Here is a 27,568-nt window from a genome sequence, read left to right on the forward strand (position 1 = left end):
AATATAATTGAGAAATTCTTAACAAAAGAAACAAAAATACAATTTGAAAAACTTAATATGTAGCCTGTAAGGATCCTTAAATACGGATTAGTGGCCCTTGAAGGTCGACTCAAGATCTAGATTTCCTCTTGCATAAAGTGAAGGTGTGAAGAGATGGCCTCACAGGTTCTTTTGGCTGATACTATCATAGTGGATACTCATTAATTTGACAAGCAATTTGAGACAAGCATTAGTTCCATTTCACAAATAATAGACTAAGATGTTATTTTGTCCGCAGCTGTCTCTAATCCCATTTGGGGCTAGCAAAGATAATGGAGTGGCTTGTCATTTCTCCAGCTCATTTTACAGATGAGGAAACTGAGGCAAATAGGATTAAGTGACTTACCCAGGGCAACAAATATTGGAAAGCCAATTTGAACTCAGGAAGGAGTCTGCCTGACTCCAGGTTTACCCTCTTATTCACAGCCTACTTAGCTGCCTCTCATAAAAACTTAAGATCTCTCCTAACTTTATACAGTGCTTATAGTTTAAGGATTTGTGAAGTAGAAATTTTTATTATACTTCTCACTCATACCACAGTGAACACTGGGTCACCTGCCTGCCAATACATATCTAATTTTGCCCTGGCTCAAGGACAGATTTAAATAATAGCATTGTTTCAAGCCAGTTGTTTGGGAGAAGTTTTTAATTGTTTAAAAAACTGTCACTGATGTATTTCAACATAAGGAGATAACTTCCACAGGATTTAACTGCTAGTTCATTCCTTTTTGCCAGGGCTTATATTTTTGTAGCATAGCAACTAGAAGCAAAAATAAAATTTTTAAAGAAAATTAAGTCGATAAAAAAAAAATTCCCAATTGACAATTAAGAACAAGAAGCTAGGACTCTTAGAAAAAGACAAACAAAAAATAATCCAAAAACCCCTATCCATGGTTATTTAAGTGGATGGGAAAAATCTATTAATTCATTTTTGGAGTAAATACAAAGAGGAAGTAACAGAACTTGAGAAAGTTCCTTTCTCTCCATCCTCACTTATTCATCCCCATTTGATGGCACTTAAAACTCAATTTCTCTCCAGCATGTAAGAAAACATCTTTAAATAGAAAAAACAAAATAGTACAATTATTAGAATTGGTTTCTGGCTTAGATATGCTTCCTTGGCCTTGTTTCCACAAGAGGTCATGTATTATTACACTTTAATCTGGTATCTCATCAATCTTGAGTACTCCCTCTGTGGGCACAAATCACAACCCATTCATGCATTTTCATCTTTAATTCTTGTCCAAATGCTTGGAACTCATTAACCCAGTGCTCTAAAAGTTGTCCTTCGGTTCCTTTTGCTTTATCGATACCAATGCTGGATGGACTCTGGCTGGCCATTTCTCAACTCTCATTACAACTTCCTCTTCTGATCAAATTTATGCTTGATGAAAGCATAAATTTATGCTGAAATCCACTATACATAGTATGTACCATAAACCCCTTTTACATTAAATGAAATGAATGACATTGTACAGCAGGTCAATGAATGGAAAGCAAATACAAAGCTAACATCAACAGTTCAATAGTAATGTAAAACACAAGTCACATCACATGTTTGGGTCCATTACTAGGAACAGCAATAATAGATAAATATCTAGAAATCGGCAAAGTTCATACTGAATTAACTGGAAAATCAACCAGAACACTGAAATCATTTATGGGTAATGTATTCACAAAGTTTTCTACATGGTTTTAATCTGCTTGTTAGAATGTATACTTTGATCTCCTTATCCTATCTGTCCCATAGCTATGCTGTCATTCTACATTCTCAGGAGCAACACTCATGATAATCTTCCTGAGTACAAAAACATTAGTAAATTGCAAATGTAAAAACTTGCTCATAAAATAGGTTTCCTTAGAGTATAGGCTCAATTTATGGACATTAATTGCCAGCCACTGGTAATAAAGAAAAGGTACCTGTAACTATGAGGAAAAATTACCCTATAGGAATATGGTAAAAAAAATTATACATAATAGCTCATTAAATAAGCAATAAAATGCATCTATTTTGGAAGCATAACTTGTAGGTGGTTTGCAACGTTAACATTCTTATTCTAACAAAAGGAGACCCTAACTAAAAGCTTCTAGTATTTTGAAGTTTGATGATGTTTAGTGTGATAAACTGAAACTGATTTTAGAATGTAGGAAAACCCAGAATATTTAAGGGCAATAGAAAATTGCAACTAAAGCCCAAAAATAATGGTGGTATACAAAGATTTCACCAATTATACTTTCATATTTTAAATATTAAAGACAAAAACTACCAAATGAGTTAGGTTTCCTAGAACAATGAAGGAATTCTCATTTGTAACAGTCTCTAAAGCAATTTAAAGATAGTTCGCCAAAAAAAAAAAAAAAACAAAAAAAAACTGAATAGTGCCAATTCCAAACAAAATTTAATTTTATATATGATGTAACTGTAAAAGGACTCGACACATTTGGTCAAAGATTAAGTACTTCAAATATATTGAAATCAGCATGTCAGATCAATTTGGGGGGCACTGGAATAAACCATTATCTATTTTAGGCTATTTCTATCTCCCAATTACTCATTTTTCCCCAAAACTAGTTTGTTTGTTTTTTTAGCCCTGTATCTATGGAATCATAAATGTAGTGATATGATTAAAAACTGTTTATATTAACCTGTTCCAAACAGATTTCAGGCCATTATTTTACACAAGAGCTGCTGAAACTTAATCCACCTGGTGGCCAACCAACTAGTCTCCCTATGATCAGTGATGTCACAAAATAGAAAACAAGTAAGAAAGTGGATCCTTAAAGACTACATCTGACTTAGAAAATCACAAATTAAAATTAATTGTCTATATTGTGTTATATTTTTATTTAGCATGTTAAGCATTTCCCAATTAGATTTTAACTTAGTTCAGGCTGTACTCCCAAGAAGATGTGACATAAAGGTGATTTTGGCAAGTCTGCTCTGATTTAAAAGTCCCTCCAAGGATTATTCAGGTTACTATTATCTCAAGTTCTAAAATAACTCTAATAAGCACTACTGATCTTGGGTCGTTCATTACTCATTGGTTGTGAGGAAAATAAAAAGTGATCATGACAAATATTTCTTCTCTCTACCAACAACTAGTTTCAAACAGGTTCAAGGAATGTATGTTTTCAAAATTAACCTCACATGTCAAAATTCATCTTTTTCCTTTTAAGTAATACTAAAATGTTGATGTATGTGTAGATAGTAATGTAAAAATGGCAAGTTCAGTAGTTGAGGGCAACATTTCTGCCCAAAGAACAGAATGCACAAACTCAATTCCATGCCTCATCAAAACAATTTTAGACTATGAAAATTTTTGATTCACATTACATGAAACATCACCATATTCTTCTATAACAACAATAGCAGCAAGTTAAATACTGACAATGATTTTTTAAATATAAAAGACAATTTGGTCCATACCTGAGGAATTTTATCCTCCATTATTAATTATAAAATTACTGCAGAGGTAAAATGGCAGCATAGTTTGAAGTTGCCAGAATTACATAGCCTCTGTCTAAGGGCTCCAAACCTTTTGACTCTTTCTGAATTCTGGTCAATTTCCCACCAAAGCAATTTCAACATAATCCATAGCCTTCCTCCTTTTAAAATCAATAAAAGTATATAACCCTAACTTTCAAAGTAATTATTATTCAAATTTCTCTATTATTTGCAAATAGCTTCTCTTCCAAGTGATATTTATGTTATCTAAATATACTAGAAATGCTACTTAAGTCCTTCAAAGCATTCACTTACAAATGACTTATAGCTTAATTTTTTCACTCAATATTTAAAAGTTGAAGACACTAGAGATATTCTTTGACTACTAACAAATGGAATTTAAAACAAAGATAAGAATTTCCTGACTGAGAATCAAGACACTGCAAAAAGGTTTCTAGGATGACTAGAAAAACAAACCAATTGGCTGCCCAGTGTCCTTTTTAGTCTTGCAACTAACTCCATACTTAGCACATTCTAAATTTTTATGGATGGATAAAAATAAACTAACGAACCTCGATAGTGATTTTAAGTCGAATCCAAGAACTCCTGTGACTTTGTTGTCAGCGTAACATGCCTGTACAGTATATTTTCTGTTGGCGAGGTATTTCTTTAGATAATTGCACTGGTTCTAGTAATTCATGTTGTATATTTAAGGTCTATTTAACAAATGTAGCCAAATCAGAATTAGAACCATAATCATTTTAATACTATTATTTACTCTACCTCCTCCAATCCAAATCCAAAATTAGGGATGTTACTTTATTTTTCTGACACTACCTGTCATTTTTCCCCCTCAGGCAGCATAAGGGGCAGAAGCATAAAAGAAGAGGCAAACCAGTTAAAGTATCTCTGAAACCTTAGACAAAATATTTTAGAAGGAATACAGCCATAGCACACAAAACTTAAAGGATGTTATGCTATGTAACGAAATGAGAATATATTTCATCCAAAAGGACAAAAAAGTTTTAAAAAACTGGAACAAAACACACCTGTAAAAAATGTAAATTTATGAGTTGGTAAAATACTACAAATTGTTCTGGGTTTAACTGTGCAATTAAAAATGAAGTTTGTTATTATTAACAGTAATCCACATAACATACCTGTCAAACAATGGAAAATGACTACTGTCCAAAAATATTTTCTAAACTCAAAAAGCAATAATCATCTTTAATCAATATAGTACATTTTTTTGTTTTTAATAAAGGCGAGTAAAGCACATTTGTGTTTACAGACCAATATCTTGGACACTACGCAATAAGACAACATTATGAAAATCCAGTTTATTTTTCATGTAGTGGACAGATCCAGTCAATGTGAGCAGGTTTTTACCATGTGTAAATAACTTATCAAAATATGTATTTTTTTAATCCCACAAGATTCTTCCTTATTGTCCACTCTGAAAATCTTGGGTTTTGCAGCACACCCAAATAAAGCTCTAGATTTTAGATCATTTATATAAATTTGGAAGAAGTGTGGTAAGTCTTTTCTGTAACATTTACTGCACTACAAACAGTTAAAGAGCAATCATGTTTCAAAAAGTGAACACTACAACAGCTCAGTTCAGGAAATTAAAAGTTTTAGTGCACTTTGCTGCTCCAGTTTTAGCCAACATGCTACATTGCCCCATTTTTGTTTTTGTTTTTTTTGCGTACAAAGTGGACTTGAGGATTTCCATTGTAAGAAAGAAATAAGAGTCTGCAAGCGAAACAGTGTTAAGTTGCCCTTTTTCTTTAAAGACCTGGACATTTTAAGACAGAAGCTTTGCAAAACATTACACATTTTTTTTTATTAAATGAGAAACAATCTCATTTGTTACATCGTCACATTGCTAGTCAGAGAAACGCTGCAGTGATGAAGAAAGTCAATGTTGGATCAACCAAAGTCCTCATTTCTACAACATTCATTTACAAAGAAATTATAGTAATGTTCAACACAGCCCAACACAACATTCTTGGTTTTCTTCATAAAGAAGTCCCCCCAATATTTTCTTCTAATGGGGTATTTTACTACATAAATTATAGTTCTTCATTTTTACAATTCACCCCAAACTGTATGAGATGTATCACACTAAAACTTCTAAAGCTGTTAAGAGAATCCTTCACACATCATCATCATCTGATGTGTCACTGCTGCTTGTCTCTGTGTCATCATTCTCAAAAGTGGGTTTGAAAGTGCTGTTTTTCCAGGGTCCAAACTTGAAGTCACAGATTAGGCCATTTTTCAAAATACCATTTTTTCTAAGACCATTCTTCTGTAACTGCAATGTAAAAATGCAAAATGTCCATGGCTTAGCAACTGAAAGAAGTATCACAATAAAATATAATTATGTATCAACACTGTATATAATTAATAAGCATATAACGGTTATATTAAGATCCATAAAACTCTCCCCATTAAAATGACAAATTAGGTGCAGTGGCTCTAGACAACAAGTCTGAAAATCTATATTCTTAACCTAGCTGGGGACATCATGTTTTTTTGATCTTGCTGAACTTCAGTTTCTTAATTTGTAATAACAGACAAGACCTTGAGTATTTTTCTGCGCTAATGGTCTATGAATTTAATGAAAAAAATTCAATGAACAAACTAATAAGGAAAGCACAAGGCTAGATCCTCCTGGATAAATAAATTAATTTCTAAGAATAAGTCAGGTACTTTTGGAAAAAGTTGCTATATCATCACAAGTAAAAAAAAATTTTGAAAAAGCCAAGTAGGCAGCTATTTGTCTAGAAAAGGCCTGAAGTTTTTAAAGTGAAATGCAAACTCAATGTAATCAACAACATATGACAGCCAAAAATGCCAGGTCCACTGTTAAATTCTGGGATCACCACAGTTTAAGGAAAGGCAAGGATTAGCTGGAGAACATTCAGAGGAAGATACCAGAAATATGAAGAGTCTCAAGTTCATGCCATGTGAAAATTAGTTGGCAGAACTGAGAACATTTAAACATAATGAAGAATCAGAAGGGGCAGGATCACTATATTCAAGTCATATGAACTGAACCAGGACTCATTAATGGGCATAAAAGGTAAATTTAGGTTGGATGTGAGGGGGAAATCCCTATTAGTTATACAAAATACAATGACCTGCCTAGGTCTTTAGGCAAAAGCTGATGACCACTTTTGTTCCTACTGTAATGAAGACTTTCCCTTAAAAGACTAAAGGGTCACTAAGCACCCTTAAGTCTCTAAAATTCCATGACCTCTCTGCTAGACCACTAGGATCTAAAAGATGTTATGCTCCAACAATCACTGCAAATTCCCAAGATGGCCAAGAACTTGGACTATAATGATTTTAAGTTACATTTTAAATTTAGTGATTTTGTTTCATTATTTTAATGAAAAATATAACTTCTTAAGTAGGACTAGGTCTAATTATTTTTCATATTTAAATCCACATATATCAAGCAGCATATATCTCAGAGAAAATGAATGAATGAGAAGTTACCATATCTTGTCAACAAAAACTAAAGATGTTGTAAGTAAATAAATATAAAAGTGTGTTCTGTACACCACACTATTATCACAACCACAGTAGGTATAGATCTCATATCTAGAGTTTAACAAGTCAAAGACATTAAAAAATGGGCTTTCTAAACTTCCTGATCTCTAGAAATTGCCCATTTTCTATAGCTTCTTTTAGGTAAAATAAAAAGTCAACTCTCATGAATAGTTCACTACCTGCCCTGTGAAAAGCAGGCTTTTAGGTTAAGTTTCTGGGTCTTCAAGGTTTTGCTTTCATTCGTAAAAATGAAAAACGTGTGTGTGCATGTATTCAGTGTGTAAAATGTAGGACAATGGATTTCTCTTAATATCTACCTTAAGATTAAAAACTGATTCCTAAATTGATATCTCACTTGTCACTTTCACAATTACCTTCTTTATAAAGTTTAATGTAGTGGGGACCATGAATTTTTTTATTTTGATTCCATTTATCATGGAATAAAACAATGGAGATAGCTACTTCAAACATTGTTCTAATTTCCTTCAAATTAGCTCAAGATGATTTTATAGATAGTATGCCTGAAGAATAATAGTTCCAAACATTTTACTTATGGAAATTGTGTAAGGTCCTGTCTGTTTCACTTTTTAAAATTTATTTTGTTCTTTCTAGATAAGGCAAAGCTAAAATAGTATTAAATATTTTGCTCTGTTATATCATTGGGGAGAATTTCATAATGTCCTGCTTCATTCTTTAAAGTTCACTTCCTGAGTTATGACAGTTAAAAAGCAACATAGCTATAGCAATAACTAATTTAGTTATAAAGCTAAAAAGCTTATTAGTACTGTTTTTTTTTAAAGAAATAAAATAGTAACAACTCTTCATCCTACAGTGGTGCAATCCTCTCAATAGAAAGCATTATTTTAATTAAAACTACTTATCTTTAATTATACCATTTTGAATAAGAAAATGAAATTTTGTCCCCTATGATAAATTATGGTTATTACCTGTTCACTAATAACTTGGAATTCCCTCATCTCATCCTCTGTTAAGGGAGCACATGTTTCATCATTTTCACTGTCTTCTTGCCAACCCATCTCCTTTAATAACCTAAAATTAAGAAAAAAATATGAAAAGTAATAAAATATAATAAAATTTTTTGTCCCAAGTAGGAAAACATCATTTACACATATTTAAGAAGATATAGATTAACATCTATCAGTGCTTCACTGACAAAGAGAATCCTAAAGTTAGGTCTAATTGAAAATTAAACTATTTTGTCTCAAATATGATAACAAAAATACCCACTGCTAAAATCTTCTGAATGACAATAGCTAAAAGAATTTGTAAGAGATCACAGGGAATAGCAGCATTCTCATCATACATTTGTCTTATAGTTAACCCACTAGATTTTAAGAAACCCTGAAATAAAGCCAGTATAAGTGGACAATGACCTCCAGGTATATGAAGTACCAACCCCTATCTTGATGCTTCAGACAAAAAAGGAACTCAACAAACACATAACCAAAACCTCCTTATTTAACATAGCTCACTAAATAGTCAGAAAGATTTCTAAATGATGTAATGTCTTTGAAAACTACATTGAATGGCTTAAGGCAAGTAGGGAGTCTGGACCCTTGAATTTCACTGAAGGGAGCTCACCAATGAGGAAATTCCTTCTATCAATGCAGACTAACAGTTGCTCTCCAACTTGTAATCTATTATTGAGTTGCGTGGATCACTGATAGGTTTAGTGACTCACCAGGGTCAAAATTTTCAGAGTGGAGGTTGTGAACCTAGGTCTTCCTGGCTCCAAGACTATCTTTGTTATACAATATGCCATGGTGTCTCTACATACCCAATTACATAAACTAATCACCAACACTTTTAAATGACAATGGTATGAGCAATTTAAAATATATCATGTTTAAGGAGGAATGAAATTATATTACTATCAAGGAAAAAAATTTGAAACCGTGGAGGAAATGTTAATTAAAAATTTATACAAGTCAGTAAACTAGTCTGATTATTGGTAGAATCAAGATACTTACATTTTTATATCCAATGAGAAGGAAACTGAAAGTGTACTCAAGAGAAAAAAGCTTGGGAAAGTGGCTAAAATTAGCCAATACATATTAAGGAAATTCATGCAGGTGGAAATAATTTCAAAAAAATCCCAGGAATCAATTTTTAAGCTATCACAAGGAAGGTAAGACTCCAGACAAATGGAAAAGAACCTCCATCAGCATTAATACCAAAAGTAAGCAAGAAGACAACAGAAAAACAAATGGAGAAAATAATGGGGAAGGAGAGTGTAGAGAGATACAAAATAGGAGTTATGATGGTATGAATCAAGGATAAAATAAATATTTTTTCTGACTTACAGTCTATGGTCAGGGAATTGATAATCTTAATTCAAAACTAAAACACATGGGCTTTATTTCTTAAAAAGAATAAAAGTACATTTCTTCATCCAAAGAAAAGTAAGAAAAGTTTACATGCAGGAAGAGAAGTTTCTCAACTAGAATTTCTAAAGGATGATGCTACAGACAAGTCTTATCCAATGCATCCTGGTGCAGAGTAGATAGTTCTCTGGGGTTCTTGAAATGATCATTCAGTTTCTACCTAAGTTGGAAAGGTTCTAGAATTTGGGAGCAGTAATAAACTTGTATGTCTATCATTCCTTTAGGCTAAGACTAGTTTAACCAAGTTCAAACAAGCTTATCTCTAGAAGATTAAATGCCAGTTATAAAACTGAGAAAGGAATCAGATCATCATTGCTGGTAGAGAATCCATACCAATGAAATCTTAGATCTTCAGAAGTATTAAAGTTTGAACCACTATAAGCAATCACTCTAGAACTCATATTTAGAACCTGCTACAAAATATTGCCAAGAAAAATCAGCTTAATTTGCTGGTACAATCAAACAAAATGCTGTGTATGGTTAGGAAATTTATAAAAATGGAAGTCAAAGAATTAGCCTGAAATCAAACCATGTCCTTTCATTCCTCAAAAAATAAAATAAAATAAAATAAAAATTACATATGGTCAAGAGTCAGATCAAGTGATGCCAGGGATGCTCAGTTCAAAACCAATGGGCTTTGTCAAAGAAGTCCAATTTAAGGAAAGGCAATAGGATATGGGTTATTAAATTGTTAAAAAAGAGCTCGTACATAAATTCTTCACCAAAGAATATGAGAACGAGTCCAGAAAAACATCAGGAGTCAACATGGCAGAATCAATTTTCAGTATAGCTGGCAATAGCTCTAATAGCTTGTTCACTTACTGATCTATTGCTTGTGATCTACTTTTAAACATGCTCTGCCTCTACTGGACTCCATTCCTTTAAATCTGTCCTATAATGCAGGTGGATGCACATATAGCATAACAAAGACCAGAAAAAATGAATTAAAATGACTAAGATGCAGGGACCACTAAAATTCCAAGGTTATCCTATCTGGTGTCATTATTTAACCAGTCGATTAGAAAACTCATTACAATAAAAGACTAGGTTACAAATGTTCTGTTTCATGGCAGCTAAAATCAATACTATTCAAAAAGTCTTAACATTTCAAAGATAATAACTATATAATTGTAATACTAATTATAATTAGTCCCTGTAAGCCCAATATACTGCTTTCAATATATAACTTAAAGGGGGGGGGAAAACATTCCACACATGGCACCAGTTGCCTTTTCTCCTCAACTCCTCAAAAAAAAGCCAACAATAAGCAGAACCTATTCAATTTGGGCCAATCTCACAATGGACTGGAAGAAAGTAGTAGGGGAGACAAGTGTGGGTAAGTACTGTGATTCACTTGAACCACCTTGAGTCTGCCAGTAACTTTCACAATTAAATCAATTACTTAAGACTCCTAAGTCTCACATAAGTCAGAAGACCAAGGATATTTGAATCTCAAGCCAGTTAGGTTGCTGCAAAAAAGCAACTGTGTGTGGGATTTACCTGTATACAAATTACAATTATTTAATTTTAGATGAGTGAGAAAGGCTAAAAACAGACTTGAATTACTTGCTCCCATAAAAGATTAAAAAAGGTGAATACATAACTTGGCTTAAGGAGGTTTCTCTCTCATTAGTTAAAAATATAATCAATTCCATATTCCTAATAATAGGCCAATCACTAAAGTATTAATATTGAGTAATTTTTATGCACCAAAAAATGTGAGATACATGAGAAATATAATATTCAGTTCTTGCCCTCAAGGAACTTAAAATTTAATAGGTAAAAGACATAGTTAAGAATAATTCAAAAACACTACCAGTACTATTAGCATCCAACAGTATAAATGATCTAACACAAGCTATAAATGAAATATTTCCTTTCCTGCTTTAAAGAGTTCTAATTCCTATTCTTAAAACATTTTTTGCTCTAGTAATCATCTCTCTTTAAATCATTAAAAAGAGGTTGAGACAACATATAATTGCAGTAAAAGGGACTACAGAGCAAAGAATGAGATGATAAATTTAGATTCAGGATAACCTGGCTGTAATTCTTACCACTGATATTAGTTGTGTGACCAAGTCATTTAATTTCTCTTAGTTTCAGTTTTCTTATCTGAAAAATGAGAATAATTAACTACATCTGTATCATCTACCTCACAAGGTTGCTGTGATTCTCAAATAATGTTTGTTTAAAAAAAAAACAAATGTTGAGAGGGACAAAAAAAATCAAATAAAGCTGTGCAATCAGAAAGGGTATAAAAATTAAAAGCACAGAATTCGCACTAAGCAAAATCATGCCCTTAATCAAGAAAATTGAAGGCCAGGGTTAACTACCAACCTTAACTCTAAATCTTTAAACTTCATGTTCCTGCCATAATGGACAATGGGCAAAAAAGCAAAATGAAGCCTAAGTTCAACAGGTATTTACTAGTAATATCCATAATGTCCATCTAGTTTATTTTAAGACTACAAAAATCAATATATAATTTATCCCGTTAGCTAAAAACCAAGACTGCAGAGTTTGTGGCAGCTAAGTGATAAAGTAGATAACAATGATGGGCTTAGAGTTAGGAAGACCCGAGTTCAAATGCTCCCAATAGAGACTAACTAGTTAATGTGACCCAAGCTATTAATTCACTCAACCTCTCTTAGTCTTACTTTCCCCATCTATAAAATGGAGATAGAAGAGCTCTTATTTCACAGTGATGTTGTGAGGATTAAATGATATTGTCTATGCAAAGTGCTTTTTAGATCTTAAAAGTTCTATTTGAAAATTTAAAACTTACGATCATATTTCCCTATTCGTACATTAAAAAAAAATTTAATGTGTCTTTTGACAGTCTTACTATGAGCAAACATGAATATTTCCACTGTTTTGTGTATCTTGTTGGTTTTACATTGAGACTCACCATGATTATTTGTTTTGAACCACTATCAGTAAGCTTCCTTCCTTCTCGCTGTCCCCACAAAGAAGGGGGCAAGAAACCAACCAAAATGTTCCTTTATCATAAATAAGCCTAGTCAAACAAATTCACAAACTACTGATATCTCATTCTGCACTTCTTCATCTCTTTGTTAAGAAAAGGAAATCTATTTCATCATTGCTTCTCTGAAATCGTGGTTGATCTCTGCACATTTCAATGATGATGAAATCAAGATTACTTCAAATCAAGAAACAAGCAGAAAAAAAATTATAAGCTACTTCAGAAAAATTGAGATGGGAAGCCAGTAAGTAGATGAAATATAAGAATATTTTTATTGTTTTCAAGAATATAGCCACACAAATTGATACTAACAAGAGATCAGATTTGTCTTACTAGTTACCCATAACACATGTACGACTGTACATAAATATGTATTTGAAGGTAATTTATTTTATATTCATCAAGTACTGTGCCAATACTTTTGTTATGCTGCTTCTTGCTATGTAAACTCTCCAGATAATCTAAAGATAAAGCTTGTTTAAAATCCATTAAATTTCAAATTAGTGGAGCAAATTTTCACCGACTTAAAACATTTCCTAAGGCTATAAAAATCTATCATTAGGTTCACTTTTTGAAATAATTGTTACCATTACACACACACAAACACACACACACACATGCACACACGCAAATAGTGCACTGGAAATAAGAATTTTTGACAAAAGACAATGGAATTTTATACTAACCTATGCTCTGCCTCAAGTGAACTTGAAAGGACATCAGCTTGTGGAAAGGTAGAAGACCGAATGATCTGTTGGGAAATCATGGAGGCATTGCCATTCTCTTGCGAAATTTCATTTTCATCAAAATTTCGGTTTATGTCCCTTTCATGGTGAGTGTTGTTGCTATTATGCAAATTAAATGAGTCATCATCCTAATAATTTCAGAGAGCAAAAAGTAACAATTACACATCACAGAAGTCCTGGAGACGTTCATAAAAATTCTTGATACATATCTTAAAGGATAACTTGGAAACTGAAGAACCTACACGTGAAGTTTACCAAGGAAACGATCATAAATCAAATGGATTCCCTGATAGCTATTTTAACTAGAGGTATACTACCTGGTAATGGACATATCACTCAAAAATGTACATGAATTTATTTTTCATAAATCATTTTCCTTTTGACTTCCTTTAGACTAACCCCAAAGATATGTGTCCAAATTAGAATTTTCAGCTGCTTCAAATAATTATTTTCCTTGTACTGTAGTTGCTAAAACTATTTTACTTTTTTGGCCCTTTTCTTAGATTCTTTATAGAGTTGAAAATACTTTGTAGGAAAGCAATGCTCACAGACCTGCATAGTCAAGGTATATTGTTTCGTCCTTTCTTTCTTTTTCTTTTTTTTTAAACCCTTACCTTCCAATACTGTGAATTGTTTCCAAGGTAGAAGAGTGGTAAGGGCTAGGCAATGGGGGTCAAGTGCCACCCAGCTGCCCCCCAAGGTATATTGTTTCTTAAAAAGTACTAGGGTAAAATAATATTCCAGTCAGGGATTTCTGCAAGCATGAGGTTTCCCTGCGAGAACTGCAGGATAGAGTTCTAGTGGTAAAAGCTGATTTCATAAGAGCTAATATCTCATTCATAACAAGGAAGATAGGTTCATGACTGTAAAGTTTGCAATGGCTATTTTATATCTCTGGGTTCTCAATGAAGAGTCTGGAATACATTAGGTGATAACAAATACTCAGTGAAGCTCACGTAAGAAGATGAAAGAAAATTAAGGCAAGGCCAACCAAAGCAGAAAGGAAGCACATTTAGAGAAGCAAGAGTTTTAAGCTAATCAAGAAGGCTTACTATAGTAGAAAAAAAGTAAAGCATATTTCACATACACACATGTATCTTGAGGCAGTGAGGTGATGAAGATATAACACTGGACCTGAAGTATAAGACCCCATGCTTAAACCCAGTCTCAGACACTTACTAGGTATGTAACTCTGGCCAAGTCACTTAACCTCCATTTCCCCTAGTTTCCTCACCTATAAAATAGGATAATACTAGCACCTAGCTCTCAGAGTTGTGAGGATCACATGAGATACATATAAAGCACACTTTAGGACAGCACCTGGTACATAATAAGTACTATGTGAATGTTCGCTATTACTATTATCAATAAAAGCTTTTATTATGAACTTGACAAAAATCCATTAAATAAAAAAACCTAAGCAAATAAAATCAAATTTCCATCTTTAGTTTGACAAAATGTTATTGACTTAGTCAACTTATCAAACATATTATTTGTTTACTCATATTGTGTATTTTCCAAAATTATTACTTGTATTGTTATTCATGGACATGTTACCAGAGCACAGATAGGCAAGGATTTGTTGAGATCTGAATTATTGTTGAGAATACCCCAAATCAGTATAATTACACAGTCACTAGAGTAATGTTAGCATTCACACAATTATAATCAGAAGTAGCAAGGCATATAGAGAAGAGAGAAGGCCTGGGAGCTAGAAAGACCTGGGTTCAAGCCCTTCCTCTGACACATAACTAGCTCTCAATTCAGGTATGACAACAGAGAACAGATACTTACCTACACTGTTAAGAGAGAAGTTGTGCTCATTAGAAGTGCCTACACCAGTGTAATCATATGCTAATTGCAAAATAACAATAATTTTAAAAAACTATTTCCATGCAGTTTTTCCCCTTTATCCTCTGTGCATTACTGGATGTCTTTTTACATTTCTTATTATGTGGTATAATATATGCATAATTTACATGTGGTATGTATGTATGTAATATATGTATAACATATTTATATATAATAATAAACAAATAGAAATATTTTGTTCAATCAAGTACATTACTCTTTCTAATAATTAATTTCATGTGAAAAACCTGAGCACACAGACTAATCCTGATAAGCTTGATCTATCTATATTAACAGTTTGACTGATAAATGAATGAGCCTGCACTTTATATCCATCAAAGGTTTGATGAGTTCAGTTACCTTCTCTGGCCCCATGTGACTTCCATCTTCGTGTTCCTCCTCCACTCTGTCCCTTTTCAATGCTTTTAAGAATTCACTCTTCTTGTCAGTGCGCATCCGGGTCAGTTTGGTTAGACGAGGCTGATTAAGTTTGTCCACAGGAGAAGAGGAATTTGAGCGATTACACTAATGGAAAAAATACAAATATTGAACAATTCCTGGGGTGAATATAACAATTAACTAGACAATTAGAAATGAAGTTATTTTAATAAACCAGAAACTAAATTTCATAATTACTGTGGCGTTTACCTATATTTAACATAAGGAACATTTTTAACATTTCCCATAACAAATCCAATTCAAATTTGAAGAAAAATTTTTTTTTACTTGCAGCACAAACTTGCTTTTGTTGTCAACAAGCAGAGAACACTTCTGAAAGCTGGATTGCAGCGAATTGTTAGCACTTAAACTCATTGTAGCAATATTTAAGAATTTCATTTACCCAAAGAATCTGAAACTCATTAGCATTCCCCTGAAAGCACATTCCTCTCCCTAATTTCCCTATTTCTGATGAAAGCACTATTACCCTTCTAGTCACTTAGGTTTACAATTTAGGGGTCATCCTTAAATCTTCCCTTTCACTTACTGTACCCCTTACCCCTCATAATTAATATTAGTTCCCAAGCCTCCAGAATATTTCTTGCAGCCATTTACACTATAACCACCTAACTGAAGCTCTCATCAACACCTGTTTGGGTTATTATAATAGCCTCCTATTCGGTATCCCTGTCTCCAGTTTCTTCCTTCTTCAAAGGTACCAAATATATATTCCTAAAATTACTCCAGACATTTCTTGACTCCAGTTCCTAGTCTAGAATGAAATACAAGCAACCTTGTTTCACATCTGAATTCTTTCACCATCTATATTTCCAGGTTGATTAAACACTACTCACTCCCTTCACACACACTATGTTTCAAACAACCTGACCTTACTTGCTATTGTTACACTGAATGAAATACCATTTTTGGATTCCATGCCTCTGAATACCCTCACATACCAAATGCAAAACTCATTTCCTCTGATATTTCGAACTCCCTTCAAGGTTCAGCTCATGTGCCACCTCCTACAAGAAGACTTTTCTGATTTACTCAATTGTTAGTACCTCCCCTTTAGAAATAGCTGTTATTTTTAAGGTATTTATCACTGTGTATATATTGTCTGTGTCCCATTATAATGTGAGAGTCTTGATGTCAGGGACTTTTTAAAAATCTCTCTACATTCATAGAACAATAGAGAGGGGAAGCCCACTGAATCTGATTCTATAGCCAGTTTCAAGTCCTGCCCCTCAAACTTACTGGCTGTATATACACCAGGAAAAACACAAATTGTCAATGCCTCAGACAATTCTAAGACTCTTAATAGATGTGTGTCTAAGCTGCATCAGTGGAGGAAGTTAGCACACTGTGAATTTCTTGCATAGGTGAAATTATCGATCTGAACCAAAACAAACAAAAAAGCAAACCAACAAGTCAGTGCCTAGAGAGAAGGTGACTAAGTAGAGCAGTACAGGACTTTTCATAACAAAGAGCAAAAAAGTAAACAGAATTCAACAAAAATCAACAGGGGAAGTTATTTACATATTACTACCTTCAGCATTATATTTATCTCTGTGTATACATACTGCACAGTATCTCCTGTCTGTTTTTATGATAAATAAACGATGGTTCCCCTTCTCTGGGTCATCACAAAAAAAAAAAAAAAACCTATACTAGAAGTTGAGTCAGGTTCTCATGCCCAGATAGATATTCCACTGATTTGCTGTGTAAGCTTATTCAGGTTACTTCTTAAGCTATCAGTTTCCTCACATAAGAATTGAAAATATTTAACCATTTTTCCTTTGTATTTCTCCAAATTTTCTTGTTTGATGGTATAGAGCCAGCCATGTTGGTGAACCTATGGCACCTAAGCTCCCTTTCCCTTATCCACCATGCCTGAGGACATTTCTCATCACCCTGCCTATGCCCAGCAGCCCCAATGGGAGCACTTCTTCCCTCCCTTTTCTGGGGTAAAGCAGAGGTGCTCACATGTGGCCTGAGGGTTGAAGTTTAGACACTCAGTCTCTAAAAGGTTCACCATCAATGGTAAAGAGGATCCCAATGATGATCCTAGGTAGTTTCAAATACAATACAATGCTATATGAACATCTCTGAAATATTCACAGGCCAAAATAATGCAGCTATTCACAGGTATATGTAGCTTTCTAAACATGAATTAAGCTCCATCTGTAGGAACAAGTTCATTTAATTTTCTTTCCTTATTACTTTACTCTATTCTAACACTATGTGAAAAGGATAATTATGCAAATAAATGGCAGTCTTTTAACAAAGATAAAATTTTTAAAATATTTGTTGCCCAAGAGAATAGAGTAAAAGGTGATTTTGTTTTCATATCAAGTATACAATATGGATTTCCACAGAAAATACAATGAAACTTGTTTCATAAGAACTATACTCAAATATTATTCTCTTTCTAAACAAAAAAAAAAAGCAAAATAAATAATAGGACTATTCAGAGTTCATTTTACTCCTCAGGAGGGTCAAAGCACCTTAATATACTTTATATCCAACATATGTACATCATTCATTTAATCCTATTTTCAGTCCATATTTACTGGATTACTAGGATTTAAATATCTGATAAATTACATTAAAATACTACTATACCTCCTTAACTGAATTTGTTGATGCACTAAAATTCTTGGCAGTTGACTTGAAGGCATTAAAGTTGCCAATGCCATATGTAGACTCATGAGGGTAGGGAGTTCCAACTTTATTTTCTTTAGTTTGGCTTTTCCATTGTGTAGGCTAAAAAAAAAAATAATAAATAAATGAGAGTTACTCTCCCCCCAAAATGAGAGAATTAGAAAATAAGATAAAGAATTTTTACATTCTAACTACTGCTACATTCATTTTTTCCCATTGTTTAAAAAGAAAGAAAAATATGACATCTAAGTCAAGGGCATAAGAGAAACCCTAGATGTAGACAATTTATTTAGTCAATTTATTTTCCTCTGACTTTCAAGCAACATACTGAAGAATTTCAAGAAATCTTAATAGTTGCTTATAAATTACATTTCCTTTTCCATTAGGCAAAAAGCACAATGGAGTAAAGAAAGTTCTAGATTATAACAATGTGGGCAAGACATTACGTTCTTCTACGTCAACTTAAAAGAAGTCCAAGTCTCTTGATCTGGAGTCTAGAGAATTCTTCACAACAAGAGCTGTTTTAGTTTTGTCATCTGTAAAGTTGGGACAATGTTGCTTGTTCAAAGCAAGTGTCTAGTAAGTTCATGCTGAATTCAACTTGTACTATCTTCCTTCGGGCTAATTCTAAGAGAAAAACATTTTGTAAACTTTTCAAATGTTTTGTCAGTTGTGCTAATAACAGAAAAATGCATGCTGTCTTTCCCTCCTACCATCTCTACTAAACCTCCCCTGATTCTTCCAACTGGCACATCTTACCTCTCAAAGAACTTTTCACCTCTTATTTTATAAGTGTCATTAGCCTCCTATAGCTGATATCAATTTTAATTAAGGGTGGTATCTCCCACAGTACTTCACCTAAAATCAAACTAAAGTGCAATATAAATGATAGCAATGCTTATGCAGATTTTAAAATTCAATAAAGCTACTGTCTTACTTTGTACAAAGAGTCAGTCTTAAGCTAGGAAGGTCAGCCAGAGTGGAAGTCCTGCCTCTAGCACAACTAGATAACCATGGCAAGTCACTTAATCTTTTAGTTAATTCTCTAAAGACTATAAATTGCAAAAAAAAAAAAATTTGCAAACTTATATTGATGGGTAGAGTTTCCTCACCTGGGAGTTCCCTATACTAATGAAATCATATGTCCAGTCATTATATATAATGTTTCATTTGGAGAATCTATTCTGGACTATAAATAAAACAAAAGAGGAGAGAAGTCCTTTTAAAATGTAATAGAAATAAAAAACAAAGGATGGGCCAGATCTAGTCATTGAGAAATGAGCAACTTGGTAGAGTTGATGGTAATTTTTCAGGCCATACACATTTTAAGATATGATTACTAAATGTCAATTATCAAACAACATGGGGGGGGGGGGGGGTGGAAGAATGGTGATCCTTACCTTTGTAGGTGGAGCAGCAGGTTTAGGGACTAATCCTTTATAAACACTTGGACCAGTTCCATTTTTAACTGGCTGAGAATGAAGATTTCCTACTGCAGGGAATCCAGATATCTGTAAATCTTTTGTACTGCCTTTTTTAATGACCAGCATTCTTGGAGCTCTAGATTTAGGATTCAGAGGATATTCTGCATAAAAAAAATGAATTTTTTTTCCCTTAGATAGATTGATCTTAAAATAAATCATTAAGAAAAAAATTGAACCCAATCATATTCACATATTATCCCTGTGATCACAGCTAACTTGTTTTTGAAGTAAATTACTCAATGGATCTTTAAAAACTAATGTTCTGAATAAATAAAGCTATTCCCATATCAACTAATTTAAAAACCTTTGGTTAACTATACAATGGTTAGTATGTTTAAGAAACTAGCCAACATTATAAAACACAATTCTTAAACACTTATTAAAAACTCTGATCAACACAATAATTAGTCATGATTCAGATAACTGACATAGAAGTAATTGACTAAATATATAAAGAATGAGATACATTTTTTTAACTTTATCCTTCTGTTTTAATAACAATTCTAAAACAAAAGAGCAGCAAGAATTAAGCAGTTGGGGTTGTGACTTGCTGAGGATTACAAAGCTAAACGTGCCTGAGGTCAAATTTGAACCCAGTTCCTCCTAACTTCAAGCCTGGCACTCTATTCACTGTACTGCCTAGCTGCTCAGAGATACATTTCTGGACACTATAAATCTAGGAATTTCTTTTGCAGAACTAGGAACATGTTAGAGATTTTGTGGTGGTGGTGGTGATGAAGTTTTAATGTAGAAGAGAAAATAAATGCTTATTAGTTGAAAAATTTTTAATTAAAAAAATTAACCAAGTGTAAATGTTAATTTCATTCTTTATCTTTTAGTCATCATCTAGAAAAATGATTTCATTTTTAAACTACTACTACAATGAACTCTCGCATTATGTATTACTCACATTCTTCTCCCTCGACCTATTTTGAGAAGAAATTAAACATTTTCTCCCATCAATTCCTCCTTTGCATCATTTCCTTTGATGACCCCTCTCATGAAGTTGCTACCAGCAACCATTATATCTTTAATTTTAACAACAACAAAAAAATGATGGGTTTCAATGGTTACCAATAACTGTTGCTTCAGGCTCTGAAGAAAGCTTTTTTAAAGGCTGACAAAGTTGCCAGTAGCTTCAAATCAAGGAGAAAAACTGTTCCTAAAGTTCAGAAGAACCAATGTATAATCAAATTACCTCACAGTGAGACATAATTACTATGATTCATTAAGAAGGGAAGCATCTCTCTCTAAAAGAAATCCTATAAATCAAGTTCACAGAAAAAGTGGATTATTTCAGAGTACTGAATATGAAAAAAAGGTAGGAGGAACTAGATTTTAAATTCTATTTTATTCTGAGATGACTTTGATTAATACAAGTGAAAACCGACAAGCAAAATTAAAAACATCATAAATTGCTTAAGCCAGTGGGTAACAAAGCATATATTACCAACAAATGTTCTCAATGAAAAACCACTGCCACTTGCAACAATCACAAATAAGAGCTCTTCATGGATGATTCCCAAAAATATATGTATTCTAACCTAATCTGCACTCTCTATCCCAATCTCCTACCTTGAACTATTTGCTAGATATTTCTATATGGATAACAAAATAGCATGAACTTAAAACATTATTTACTCTACCCCCTCCCCACCTCACCAGACCAAGCCTCCCAACTCCCCTATTTTTGGTTAATGGCACCCTGAATCACCAAAGCACAAAACCTCAGCCGCCTACAACTATTACTTCTCCCTTACAAATAATTTCAAAGTCCTGTTTCTTCTATTTCCATTATCATCTTCAGATTTTCCCTCCTCTACTCTGTAAAATTGAGATTTGAACTCTGGACTCCATTCCCGAGGAGTCCTTGCTAGCTCCCAGAATGCCCTCTAATCTCACTGAATTCTCACCTGGGAGGAGAGCAACATTTTATTTAAAGGGTCTTCCCCATAGGCGGGCTCTCTTTTTTTTGGACTTCCGTTTTGGAGCAGACATGGCTCTTTCCATAATGTAGGTGAGGTCTTGTCTAGGCCTCTGGCCTAGGCACGTTTTCCTTATCCTGTATTTTCTTTAATCCTTAATCCTTAATAAACCTCTAAAAAATATAATACTCCATGCAGAGAGAAACTAATTTCTACCTGCCTCAGTCTCCCCTAAATTTTAATCTTTATAACTCACACTGCCTTGTTGTTGATACTAATAACAGGCACTTCTTACAGCAATAGATGGAAGAGAACATAACTTAAACAATGGAAAATCCCAAAATCACTTACAATCAATTCCCTATTACTCAGAGGCAAATCAACTTTAAGGTAGACAACATTATTTCCAACAAATCTCTCACGTACTTTTCCATTTATTTGGTTAACAAACCTTTATTAATTCCCTACTATGTGCATGATATTGTGCTGGGAATACAAAGATGAATAAGAAAATGGTCAGTGTCCTTAAGAAACTTATCATTTTAGTAGGAAAAATAAGACAGTTCATAAATAGCTATTAAAAATGAAAACTAATATATTTATTTGATTTACAATTTGGGCATTAATTAACACGTGAAATCTAATCCACTAATAACTGTTTTCTTAAAATCCAAACTCCCTCTATTTACCTTATACACTAGTACATAATTTTAAACATACTCAAGGGTGTTTTAAGAGTGAAAAATTCATATCAATTTTCAAGTATAACTGATTTCCATAATTGAGAAGAAGGAAGTTGGTGAATAGGGAACTAAACTGCTCCTCAGGTTTTCCAAAAGTCAGGTCTTTGAAATGTAGCTGTTACTTTGCTTAAAATTAATTCCCAGAAAATTAAGAAATGCCTATATTTGAAGTACTCTCCCTAAAGCCTATGACTAATATTTGGATTATCTATCCCTAGTTTCTCTAGTAATACAAATAACTAAAAATTTGTTATTTTGGTTTTTGAATAACATCTTATCTTTTATCTTCCTAATATTAATCTCTAATATTATTGCTAGTATTTATGTAGTTTTACAAAAATACTCTCTCATTTTATCCCTAAAACAACCCTCAAAGGTAATTATTCACTGTGCTATCTAACAGTTTTAATAATAAATATTCAAATTAATAATCATTTCTTAAGTATTATCAACTGCTAGTAGAGGGGAAATAGCACCAAAGTTGGTTGGTAAATCAGGTGACAAATAAAATTTCACCAAAATTAATCTAAAGTGAATCAAACATACACATGGATAAAATTGAGTGTCCTCTCACTTTTCTTCACTCTTTTCCATTAAACTGTCCCTTAACAGTTTCATTTTCAGTCTGTACATTGAATACTTTTGACATTTTTTCAAATTCTTTTGAGTTTTGTAGAGTGAAAAATTCTCTATAGCCTTCAACTTCCACTTGGCCCTAAAAGTTATACTGGTTAATCTTTAAGTTGAGTAGAAATAATTTTAGAAATCATATATATAAAACATATCCATCTTCTTCATATATATTTACTTATGACTTACTATGGCCTTGGGGTTCTATTCTTAGTCTCTGAAACTGTATGATAAAAAAAATAAAATTTAACCAAGCCAACATTTACTGGCTACAAGGCAAGCTAATGGATACAATAAAGAATTGGCCAGTATTTTTAACGAGTTGAAACAAGGAGGAAAGTAAATAAGAGACATAATGCCTTTTTCAAAAAGAGTATGCCTCCTCCTCTCCAAACCTCTATTTCTGCTTAAGGTACAATCTGCTTTCCAGGTTTACCAGGAGTTATTCTTGCTTCTCAGGTGTTGTATCTCTTCAGCATCATTCTTTGCTTCTTATATTCCTACGTCTGAACTTCGAACCAAACCATTTCTCTTTGTGGTTCTCTATTTCTATCTCCTTGCTTTTGTACTGATGGTTTCTTCCAGGCATAGAAGTTCATTCTCTCATTATTTAAATTCAGAATCTCTCATGTCTTTCAAAAATCAACTACTACATGAAGTCTTTCCTGATCCCAATTATTGCTAGCATTCTCCCCTCCAAAACCATTTTGTAAACTACCTTCCCATTTGTTGTATTTTATTAAGTAGTTAAAATAAATATGACTTTATATTCCAAATATGGACCAAAAAACACTTACCCCATACACCTGCAGCTAAAGATTTATTCTGATTTGGCTCTCTCTCATATTCAGGATTTAAAGATGGCTGAAAGAAAATTTCATAGATTTAATAAAAAGTATTCAACTTCAAGATTAAATAAGCAAAAATCCAGTTGAAAAATACTAAAAATTTTGAAATTACTGATATTACTATGATATAATCAACTCCAAATTGCCAAAAGTCAATTATACATAGTAAATTGTAATATAGCATAAAGGCCCTGGCTTTAGAATTGAATCATCCTCAAATAAAACGGTTTACTACCACTGGGGCCTTGGGCAAATCCCTTGACTTGAGTTTCCTCATCTATAAACAATGGAGACTAGAACTAGATATCCTCTGAAGTCATTTCCAAAACTGACCATTCTTTCATCAACAGAAATCTGAAAGTATCACCTACCTAGATGATAATGTTATATCTCTGCTCTTTCATTGGGATCAGAGGATAGAAGGTCTTTTGACATTTATTTCCCTAACCAGGGGAAAAGTATGAATAAGAGGAAGTTTAGAGAGAAGTAACCTCTCCGAATATTGTTATACCTCAATCTTAAAATATTATTTACCTATCCTTAGTATGGAATGGATATAGGAGAGCATTAAAACTTAAAAACTAGACTAACTTGTAAATCCCAAGTCAGGTCTTGGCCTCATTATGCTGACACTAAATTACCAGAATTTCAAATATAAATATAAATTCAAGTAGTTTTTAAACAAGTTTGACATACCAATTACAGCTTAAGTACTACGAGTTATCATTTGCTTCCTTATGCCATTTATGCATATGTATATATACCTTCACTTTCATATTTTAAACTGAGACCAAGGACTTAAGTCTAATGTTTTTGACAGTGCCTTTACTCTTAGGGAATCAACAATTATTAAATGAGTGGATAAAAGTAGTCTAATCATTTTCATTAGCAGCATCAATTCTGTATTAAATTACTATTCTCACTAGTATAAAAAATTATTAGTGAATAAAGGCAAAAATTGTTATTATTAAAAATTGCATGGACCATCAGAATAGATTTTATTTAATGAGTACACTGTTGCAAATTATATTCATTGTCTGAAGAAGCTACATATGGAAGTTGACCTTTTGATAACTAGTTAGAAAGTTAAAAGTCTAAATATTATAACTGCCCCCAAACCCCCAAAGGACAGGAAGTAATATGTACACTGTGTTAGCAAGAATGCTGGCTCTGGAGCCAAAGGACTTGTGTTCAAATCAAACTCTGTCATCTTCTACTCATGAAGCATTGCGCAAGTTAACCTCTCTCAGGCTTAATTTCCTCATTTGTAAAATGAGAGGGCTAAGATTTCTTCTAGCTGTAATTTCTATATAACCTTTGAGATCTTTTCCAGGTCTCAATGTATTGTCCTACGAATTGTGTCTTCCCCCTAATTCCTACATATTTTAATGTGCTCTATCAATTTTAATTAATTAGGGATTAAGATGCTTGAGGTGGCAAGGATGGGAGTTGAAACACAACTGCTACTTGATGACAGGACAAAAAACAACATCAGCTACAGGCCAGCTCTCCAAACCTACAATGAAAACAGCACAAAATCAAAGATTTTCCATCACAGAGAATGACTATTATGTGGATAAAAGTCAGGGGGGAAAAAAGCACTTCTTGTACTCGGTTTTTCATTATATAGAAATCATTATAAACTCACCAATGAAGCATTGGTTGTATGAGATGGGCTATCTTATGTCATTTTCCCAATATTTTAATATAATGGGATTTTTGTTCTGTATAGATCTTGATGAATCATAGAATCCCACAATAAGGTCTGGGATAAATACCCATATGCTATGCTTTAAGAGGAGAACAATTTAAACCATCCTCAGCCAAATCTGAATGAATGCAAAGCAAACTAAGCCTACTTTCTTTTAAAACAATTGGAATTTGGGGCTTATTGATCTTACATAACAATGGAAAAGTAGGTTCTAAGGACCAGATCGCCTACCAAACCTAAAACAACCAAAATAACTTGATAACTAGTATCTTCACATAATACTTTCTATATTAATTTTTATAGCATCTTTGGCAGAGTTAAAATCTAAAAATTCAGTAATATAAAACAATTTAAAACATTAACTTGATTAAACATTAACTAGAATTTCAAGACAGACACACAGATCAAGACATTTAGCTTTTGAATATAACATTTTTTTGTGCCAGATTTTTATTTTGTCATGCATTTTTGGCCTCCCCATCAACTTCCAGTAAGGCTAACCTGAAAGCATGCAAGTAGTAAGGAAAAGATAGTCTGAAATTAACTGGTTTTCCTATGAATAACCTAAAAATAATTGGGAATTAATGTTATCCAGGTAAGACTAGGCAAAAATAATCAGAAAACTTGTTAGAACTGTTACTCAAAAGTATGTGAGGGCTATTTTAAAAATTATTTTCAGGAATACTTAAATTTAAATAAATATACAAGTCAACTTCCATAACAAACTAAATAAGAAATACTCTCTATAAAACTATTAAAAGCTTAAAATGACTAGGAATCCAAGTGTACTCCATAATAAAAAAAAATTTTTTAAGGCAAAATAACTTTTATAAATGCAATTGTAATCAATTCCATTTCATATTTACAGTTTGGAAAAACTATTAACTACTAGAAAATGGGGCCATTTATTCCATTTCATACTATTGTGAGGAAATAGAAAGAACTGAGGGGATTAGGACAGCAAGTGGTTAATTGTGGAAATTGAGTGAACCACACTGACTCCATCTTTTAACTCAATTCTGAAGTTTCCTTAGTTTCCTTTCTATTCAATTATGGGTCTATTCCAACTTCTGACCTATGGGAATTGGGAGAAAACTGTATTGCATTGTTTGAAGCGAAGTCTGATATAAGGAGTATTCTCATAATTGTACATTTTGAGCAACCTGTATGTCTTATCTGAACATTGAGCCTACACTGATCAATTGGTTATAGCTTTTTTTTTTAACCTGTTCAACTTCCCCCTTCCAACTTGGCAAGTACCAAATCTTTCATCCAAGTAGAAGTTACCTAATCTTGTATTGTTTCCTTTTATTAATTGGTCTTATGTAAAAGTTTGTCATTATTTGTAATTTGGGGTTGAGCCCCAAGTCTAAGGAAGAGTCTAGTCTAATTTGCTAGACAACTGTCATGCACTGCCTAATAAATTGTTATGCTCAAAAGATCAAACCTTTGTTTCCTCAGTCATTTCCTCATTACATTACCAATGTAGCATTATGGACATAAAAATACTTAATCATCATTTTAATGATAACTCATTTATGCATAAGTCAGTTTGTCAGAACATAATTAATGAGGGCATAAATATAGTATGAATGGTGTATTTAATTGATCCCCAACTATGTGAAATTCTATCTCAGATTAATGAAAACTATATTGATAACCTGTAGCCCTAGAAACTGCCGCTGCAGCATAGTATGTCAAACAAATGGGACACCAGGAGTTATAAGTTCAAATCCTTCCCATGTCAGTGGGTGAAATCAAAGGCCAGTTAGGTGGATGAGCATGACTCACTCCAGTTATTCAACAGCTCATATACAAAGCAATCAACTACTATTAGTGGCTACTAGGAAGATTAGGGGACTTCCTATTCCCCCCAAAAAATTCCTTGCTCCATAATGGTTCTGAAACCACTAGAAAGCACTACCTACCTCAAGTATGAACTCCAGACACTGAAGGAAATCCCTGGATGGCAGAATAGTCCTGACCTGGATCCCACTATGGTAAGATGCTTAGAGAACCTTGTTATAACTTTGCTAGCAATGAGTCCTAGATCAGAAGTATGAGCAGCCTGCTTTCATATTATGGTCAGTGAGCT

At 33.1% G+C, this 27,568-nt stretch overlaps 1 protein-coding gene across 3 annotated transcripts in view; it reads right to left on the bottom strand.

The window, feature by feature from the left end:
• Positions 1-4,809: 4,809 nt before the first annotated feature.
• Positions 4,810-27,568, bottom strand: part of GPBP1 (GC-rich promoter binding protein 1) — a 100,076-nt gene continuing 77,317 nt past the window's right edge. For all 3 annotated transcript variants that reach the window (XM_056824882.1, XM_056824881.1, XM_056824883.1), the window contains exons 5-11: positions 23,712-23,778; positions 19,533-19,717; positions 18,094-18,234; positions 15,391-15,555; positions 13,120-13,307; positions 7,993-8,095; positions 4,810-5,801 (exon numbers count right to left, since the gene is read on the bottom strand). In XM_056824882.1, the coding sequence (XP_056680860.1) occupies positions 5,643-5,801; positions 7,993-8,095; positions 13,120-13,307; positions 15,391-15,555; positions 18,094-18,234; positions 19,533-19,717; positions 23,712-23,778 (1,008 nt within the window). In that variant the 3' untranslated portion in view covers positions 4,810-5,642. The remainder of the gene's footprint in view (positions 5,802-7,992; positions 8,096-13,119; positions 13,308-15,390; positions 15,556-18,093; positions 18,235-19,532; positions 19,718-23,711; positions 23,779-27,568) is intronic.

This window comes from Monodelphis domestica, chromosome 3 (genome assembly GCF_027887165.1).
Source record: "Monodelphis domestica isolate mMonDom1 chromosome 3, mMonDom1.pri, whole genome shotgun sequence".
In the NCBI taxonomy this organism is placed as follows: domain Eukaryota; kingdom Metazoa; phylum Chordata; class Mammalia; order Didelphimorphia; family Didelphidae; genus Monodelphis; species Monodelphis domestica.